Below are 8,141 nucleotides of genomic sequence, written 5' to 3' on the forward strand. Positions count from 1 at the left end.
TAATAATAATAATAATAACTCTCCTGTGGTCACCACCTGGTCGTGGTGGGAGAGCCCAGTAATTTTACTGAACCATAGAGCAATGCAGGCTGGAGCACAAGCTCCTGGTAGGGACACCCATGCCAGTAAGGTCTATGAAGAGAAATGAAGCTAAGAGTGACCACACCCACATTCTGTGGAGATAATTATTATGGTAGTAACCAGATCAAAGTGTGATACCGGCTCGGACGTCGCCCGGGTTAACAAGGTCCGTGTTCATGGGTTAGGCAGAGGCTCACGTTCGAAAAATAGGCCAAAGTCTCCCTTGGTTACTGGTGGCAAAAGCAGCGCCGGCCCAAGCATGGCTACTGCAATGTCCTCACCAGATGTGAGGAATCAACCTAGTGTGAGGGTCAAAAGGGGTGAGGAAGTTTATAGATAATATAATAGGTTCAAAAAGAAACTAAAAATTTTAGAGAAAATAATATTTTGAACTTCACGAAGATTTTATCTACACAAAACGGAGGAAACAGCAGAATTTGAAAGGAAGTTGATTACCTTTCCCAGGCGAACTGTTGATGAGTTGATAATTTTGCACACGGTGCAGAAGAACCAATAAAAGGGCAGTTTTCGCGCCACTCGAGGCAGCAGTCCGTTAGAGGAAGCTCTTGCCATATGTACAATACAATACCTCCGAAGCAGTCCATAAAGAAGAAACAATTGCCATACTAAGGAGAATACGTAAGAAGTTTAGACATACGATATAAGGCAGTCCAATAAAAGGGAAAGGCCATACGAAGAAACCAGCTATTGATAGGAGACAAACTCCACGAACTCTTATAAGAATATGAAATACAGGATTAAGTAAGGAAGAGAATCCTTGAAGAAGAAAGCATACAAGGGGAAAGATGTTAATGACCTACAGGTGAAGGTAATATTGGAAATAGATTGATGTAAACTCTCTCTCTCTCGAAAACGCTCCCATAGAATAAGCATAGGTTTAGTTTTAGTATTAGAGTATTAGATTGTTGTATGAATTTATCTATTTAGTTTTATTAAATATTTGTTCATTTGTTAAGAAATGTCTGCCGTCTTTTCGATCAATTGTCATTTTGCATGCATCCTACATGTGTTAATACGCTTGTGATAAATTCGATTAACTGGTGTCATAGGAATCCTGACGTGGGATAGAGACTTCGCCGTCTATATCCTATTTAACATTTAACAGCCCTCCTAGAAAAGATTTAAGATCGGATCTCTCGATCCGAAACTACGAGAACTAGTTTTACCAACTAGTGCCGATTAAGTGGTACTAACTATCCTAGTGGAGTAGTACCCCAGGCTATTCTCACACTAGCTTTGGTGTTTCTGTGGCAATGCATCCACAGACCACAAAGGCTGGAAAACCACACCAACGGATGAAATGGACAACAGAAATGAACGAGTTTATCATCCGTACTTACTACACCATCACAAGACTCGAAACAAACATGACAGCANAATCACAGTTTAATATTACTTTTTAGAAGATATTTGACAACATTTTTCACAAAGCAAGTCATCAAAATTGAATATATTGAGCTGATGCAATTTTTAAAATTGATGATAAATGTTGATAGGTTAATTAATTAATCTTGACCTTTCTGAATTTTTGTTATTTTTCATTAAAGAGAATAGTTGCTTGCATAAATAAGTGCTTCTGAACATAGCCTGTATATGCGTAACAAACAAAAACATTTTAGGAAACCAATCTACAGATAAATATGTATAAAAACTTCAAACTTCCATACATTTTTGCTTCAGCAAATTATCACATTGGATTTCAATTAATTCCATTGTAAGTTTTCATCAACAATTTCAATATCGATAGATAGTGGTGATGTAAAAAGACGAAATTGTACTTCACAGCTTTTAAGATCAGAAAATCTTCAATCAAATTCCGTTTCTAACAATTTAATTTGGTAAGCATATTTTGTAAATTTTAATTTAGGTGATTTAAGCAATAGATATTGATAGCTTTCAAAGTGAGACAAGTTTTCTTTTTCTATTTGTTTTTGCCAAAGTAATAATTTTTGTTTGAAAGAGTTAATATTATCAAATAGCATTGTAACATGATTTTTGCCTTGAAGCTTAAGATTCAGTTGATTAAGATGACTTGTAATATCAACTGAGAAAGCCAGGTCCTTTATCCCTTGTCCGTCTTTTAATTCAGCACATTCATAATTTTTTGTTTCCAAGAAAATTATGATTTCATCCAGTAATTTGAAGAATCGTTTTAACACTTTATGACTCGAAAGCCATCAAACTTCCGTATAATATGGTAGATCAGTGTATTCACATTCTATATCTTCCAGAAATGAAGCAAATTGATGATCATTAAGTTCACATGCTCGAATATAATTTACAATTTTGGTGACTATTTTTAAAACATGTCCGATATTTAAAACTTTGGAGCACAGTACTTACTTGCTGGTGAATAATACAATGAAAATGTTCAAAATTATTATTACCATGCTGTTTGCATGTTTCTTTTAATCTTGCAACAACTCCTTTAGTAATACTGGTCATGGTAGGTGCACCATCAGTTGCAAGACAAACCAATTTTTTCAACTTCTTCAAAACTTCCACAAGTGCATCAAAAATACCAGCTCCAGTGGTTGTATTATGCATAGGAATGATTTCCAAAAGTTCTTCACTTATTTTTGAATTAACATCGCATCTGTGAATAAAAAAGCAGCTGAGCAATATTTTGAATATCTGTACTTTCATCAATTGCAATAGAGTAGGCTTGAAATGTTGATATTGTTGAATTATGCTGATTTCTCAAATTCTTGGCTATTTCATCAACTCTGCTAGCTACAGTATTTCGACTTAAACTTACACTTTTAAATTTTTTTTATTTGTGCTGGACATAATACTTCTGCTGCTTTAATTAAGTTAAGCATTCACTAATAAATTCCCCTTCAGTAAATGGTTTCGATCTGCTTGCGATTAAATATGATAATATATAACTAACTTTTACAGCAGCTGTATTGTCTTCAACAGATTTAGTGAATGCACTTTGTTGTTTTTGAAGAACTGATTTCAATTCCGACAATTTGTCTTCACGAAGTATTGCAACGTATTGGTCATAGTTACTTTATTATTTCTGTCATAGTGCCTATTAATTAAGATTATATTCCTTAAGAGCTGAAATAGTTTTTTTACATATCAAGCATAATATTTTATTCTTGTTTTGAATGCAAAAATATTGCAGTTCCCATTTTTTTGAAAATTACGATGTTCCTCTTCAATTGATCTTTTCTTACTCATTGTTCTTGAAGTTTGAATATATTTTTATTAAATAACTTTTTAGTTTAATATGAATAAAAACCAAAATCCACTTTAGAGTTCAAAATATCTTTCACAAACAACTGAGCAAACACTGCACTTTGTGACGACTTGTATAAATGTGATGTTTGTAGCGATATGATGATACTCCACGAACAGAATAACACAAAAATTACGAGTTGTAGATTCCTTTTTATCAAGTAATTTATTCTCACCTTGAACTGGTTCTTTATCAGTTGATCCCAACTTACAAAGCAAAACTGGAGTATTATACAACGGGCGTTGGACCCCTTTTTCTGAGCAATCAATTCCATGCGACGCAACAAATATTCACGAGTTGACTTGTAACTATAACTTATAACTAAAAAAAGAAGAAATAAGTATCTAAGAATAGTAAGAAGGAGAAGAAAGAAATACTCGGGATTTTCAGCCTCGTGGTCTTGGATGGGTCACCGTCTCAGCCTTTTCTCTGAACAGTTCTTTCTCTGTTCCTTCCTTCTCTACACCTCAAACTTGGTATCCTTTCAATATCTTCTTTTCTAAGTTATTTTATGGAACGTCCTTATTATTGGAATATGAGCGACTCCACGTAGTCCCCAGCCTCTCTCTTCAGACCTGGAGCACTACCTTTGTATGTCTTCTCTCTCTGGAGTTTGAGCCAAAAGTGTCTCACCCATGACCCAAGAGCCTCTCCTCTCCTTTGTTTTCCCAGTCCACTTCTCAGAAACGGTGACCTCACCCAAGGGAAAAAGGGTTGGAAAGGAAATTTCTAGAACAGTTAGAACAAAGAAAGATTCCTAATAGTGTTGCAACAAATAGTATATTCAGCCAAACTATTTGGCTTGATTAACGCATGTACAAAAATTGGCGCGCAAACCTCATTATGGCAAGGACCCTGCTCTCTATTGGCCCACTGTCACTTTGCTTTGCCAATCATGTTAATTGTTGACGGTTCAGACAAGAGCGTCATGGCAGTATGTGATAAGTGATGATATCAAATGTGGATAACAATGAAATGACCTACAGGTGTAAATAACGGAAGAAGAATAGAGAATGACCGCAAAGTGAAAATGTGAAAATAAATATGAAATTGAGTTGATAACAAGTCGATTATGTTATCAACTCAATAAGCTTATTGGCGCGAAATTCGCAGCCGTGAATGCCAAATAATTGTTGTCATAGACTTCGGAAAGCCAAATTCTTGTAATGAAAGTCACTTAGCTTGCACGAGCAAAAGCCTGGGGTCATTCGAGCTACCAAGCTGTTTCGAATCTGTGAAATCATAACTGTGACTTATACCGACGTCCTATCTCTCTTTTCTCCGTTATCACGAAGCCATGAGTCACATAATTGTAAAATGGGAAATCTACAATGGAAAAGTGACAAATCAAAAGTATCGTGAGCGCGTATTATGATGTATGCATACGTGGACTAGAGCGATAGAGGAAAGAGAAAGGAAAGAGCAAAGACAAGCGCTTAAAAAGAAGGATAGGCAGGGTCAGACCCTCAGATGTGCGACGATTCTCAAACGAATAGGTGTGTACGTGTGCTGATCTTTGTAATTATAAACTGTGAATACAAGTGACTAATACTATGTTCTTTTTTATTTTGTGCATGTTATAAGTTATAAATAAATATAAACAAACAACACTAACCCGATAACATTAAATCTAAGTACCAAAATGATTAATTTGCCGTGTTTTTGTTATTTCTTACTCCTGATTTTAGGTATTCTGTATTCGGCCAAATAGTGATTAAATATTCGGTATTCGGCTGAATAGCAAAAAATAGGCTGAATACCGAATAGTAACCGAATATTTGTTACATCACTAATTCCTAAGCCTAACATAATGTAATAAAATATGTACAAATATACAAATATCAGTATGGCTGACGGCCACACAAACATGTGTCATGTGTTGGAACGCTCCGCATTCTATCATGTTTCTGATTGTCTTGTGTTTTTATCTCTGTTTGGCTTCTGCTGCTGCTTTTCATTTGACGCCTTGCACCAGTGTGCAGCGTCTTAAGCGATCACAACCACACGTGAGGCCAGCATCAACCAAAAAGTTCAAAATTTCCAACTTCAAGCTTCAAAACTTGATACAGTAGAACCTCGTAAACTCGGCCTAATGTGGACCGAAGGGTGGCCGAGTTTGTGAAAATGCCGGGTTATCGGGAATGGGGTTAAAAAAAATAAGTACGAGTGTTTCCTCAGAAAATACTGTACTGTACTTGTATGTATTGTTTACTTGAGAATATAACAGAGAATAAACTGCCCNCTGTCAACCGTCAGTAGTGCATAGACCAGTGATTCTCAACCACTGTGTCACAGCACTTTAGTGTGACACGAGATTTTTGAAGTGTGCCGCCACTGCGAATATCTATACATAAGTGACATCAGACAAGTAGTTTAATTGGCTCTACCTTCCTAGAGCACTTTTGGAAATTGTAACCGGTGCTACTGGTAACTGCCAGTAGTTACCAATTACCAAGGCATTTAGAAAATGTGACCTAAATAACCAACTGCATTTAAAAGTCACTGTTATGACATCACTGGTTGTCTTGCGGTACTTACCGAAGTAACCATATATGCTGCCAAATTTTAAAATTATTAAAAGTGTACCATGACGAAAAAAAGGTTGAGAATCACTGCCATAGACCATATTTTGAGAACCACTGGCCTAGATCTAGAGCCTTTATAATCTTATTCTAGATTGTCCTTCTGCCTAACAATGCCTGCATTATACAAAATATATATGACACTAAATTATATGCTGCTTTATAAATGTTACTGTTATAACAAATTTCTATTTTAATCAACTGTAAATGATATGAATATTTTCATATTTAAAAGATACTGGCTTGTTCAAAGAAGAAGCATTAGATGTTTTAATGAATGTAACTGCAGACAATGAAGATTCAGGTAGAAATGTCTTATCATCGAATACTGCGTTTCAGTTACTGCAACAGGAATCTTTGTATTTGACAACAACTTGTCATAAGCTAGATGATGTATTAGGAGGAGGCATTCCATTAATGAAACTAGTAGAAATTTGTGGTTCTCCGGGAATTGGAAAAACGCAAATGAGGTAATGTATAAGCTACATATTTATAGATATTTCAAATTAATTTTCTTCAGATCACTTTGTTCATAGTTTACAGTTATGCATCAATTCACAGTTACCAAAGCAATATGGAGGATTAGATGGAGAAGCAATGCTAATTGATACAGAAGGTAGTTTTGTTGTTGAACGTCTTATTGATATTGCATCAGCAGCTATTAATTTCTTAAGTTTGCAAGATCCTAGTAAGAATTTTCTGAATTATTTTTAACTAATTATTGTAAGTAAAGTATTCAATAATATATATTTTACCATATTCAGAAATACAGAATATAAGTATGGATAATATGTTGAAAAATGTTCATGTTCGTCAATGTAAAGATTATTCAGAACTTTTGGCTGTGATAACCCTTTTACCTGAATTCTTACGGGAACATTCTAAGGTAATAATTTTGTTTTTTCAAATAAAACCTGAAAATTGAAGTACGTATAAAACTAAATTTGATATACGTTAATAATCAAATAATTCTTATCTGGATACAGTATGATTAATTATTAACATCTTAAGCAATTTGGATTAAGATAGGCAGTTAAGCCACTGTCTCAAGTAATTGACCTGTATGGTTGTCTTCTAAATTATTTTGAAAGAAAACATTGGATGGAAGTTCAGATAGCATAATTGGTAATGCATCTGCATGATAAGCAAGGGTTGCAGGTTCAAATCCTGCTCCAGGTCAATCTTTCGAAATATTCTAAATTAAATTTATTTCTAATGATTAAATTAAACTTAAGATGGTGGCTTAACCATCTTAAGTTTAATTTATCCAATCCAAATTGCTTAGTATTTTAATAATTAATTAGCCATATTGTAACCTGGTAAGTTATTATAAGGCTAATTTTATGACAACTGTATCATTTTATTAATAAATTTAATTGATTCCATATTTTTTTTTTTTTTTAAAGATACGTCTGATTGTTATTGATAGCATTTCTTTCCATTTTCGTTATGGCTTTGATAAAAACTACAGTTTGAGGACGAGATTATTATGTGGGATGGCACAATCTTTGATAAAATTAGCATCTGAGTATAATATTGCAGTAAGTTGATTTAGTATTGTTTTAAATTCTGTGTTGATGGGATCAGATATACAGTATATGATTGTGAAATTGTTATGAGAATGTGTGATAGCACATAATGCTGAAATTCTTATGGCTGTTTATATTTTAGAAAGTAGAAATTCAGGCTGTTTCTCACTTAAATATTATTAAATAAATTAATATTAGAGTGAAATTTAGTTTTTTGGATCAACTGAGCTAATAAACAATCTCCATGAATGACATTAAAAGATAGAAACATTCCAGATCCACTTAAACTATTCAACTAGTTTTCAGGTGGATTTGAAGACAAGAAATTCTAAAATATTTAACAGTTTTAAGATATTTCTTGCCTCCTTTATGAGTGAAAGATTAACTCTTTAAAGTTTTTCGGGTGTTAAGAGCTCAGAAAAATAAATACAATAATATTCCAATTAAATATATACAGGTAACCCCCGTATAACACGACACTTCTATAGCACGGATTCACTCTAACACGGTTTGAGAATTGGTACCATCCCCATATAACACGGTACTGTTATAGCACGGATTCACTCTGACACGGTTCGAGAATTGGGTAAAACCCTCGTACAACATGAAATGTAATAAATTTTTACATACTTAAGTAATAATAGTTCACGAAAATAATTATTTTCGTGAACTATTAGTACT

At 34.1% G+C, this 8,141-nt stretch overlaps 1 protein-coding gene across 6 annotated transcripts in view; it reads left to right on the forward strand.

Moving 5' to 3' along the window:
* LOC111626417 (DNA repair protein RAD51 homolog 3-like) overlaps positions 1-8,141 on the forward strand; it is a 36,991-nt gene that overhangs the window by 11,418 nt on the left and 17,432 nt on the right. For all 6 annotated transcript variants that reach the window (XM_023369789.1, XM_023369785.1, XM_023369787.1 and 3 more), the window contains exons 2-5: positions 6,167-6,401; positions 6,468-6,619; positions 6,696-6,817; positions 7,338-7,472. In XM_023369789.1, coding sequence (XP_023225557.1) covers positions 6,205-6,401; positions 6,468-6,619; positions 6,696-6,817; positions 7,338-7,472 — 606 coding nt within the window. In that variant the 5' untranslated portion in view covers positions 6,167-6,204. The remainder of the gene's footprint in view (positions 1-6,166; positions 6,402-6,467; positions 6,620-6,695; positions 6,818-7,337; positions 7,473-8,141) is intronic.

This window comes from Centruroides sculpturatus, unplaced genomic scaffold (assembly GCF_000671375.1).
Source record: "Centruroides sculpturatus isolate CEXI.00-Female unplaced genomic scaffold, Cexi_2.0 scaffold111, whole genome shotgun sequence".
NCBI lineage: Eukaryota > Metazoa > Arthropoda > Arachnida > Scorpiones > Buthidae > Centruroides > Centruroides sculpturatus.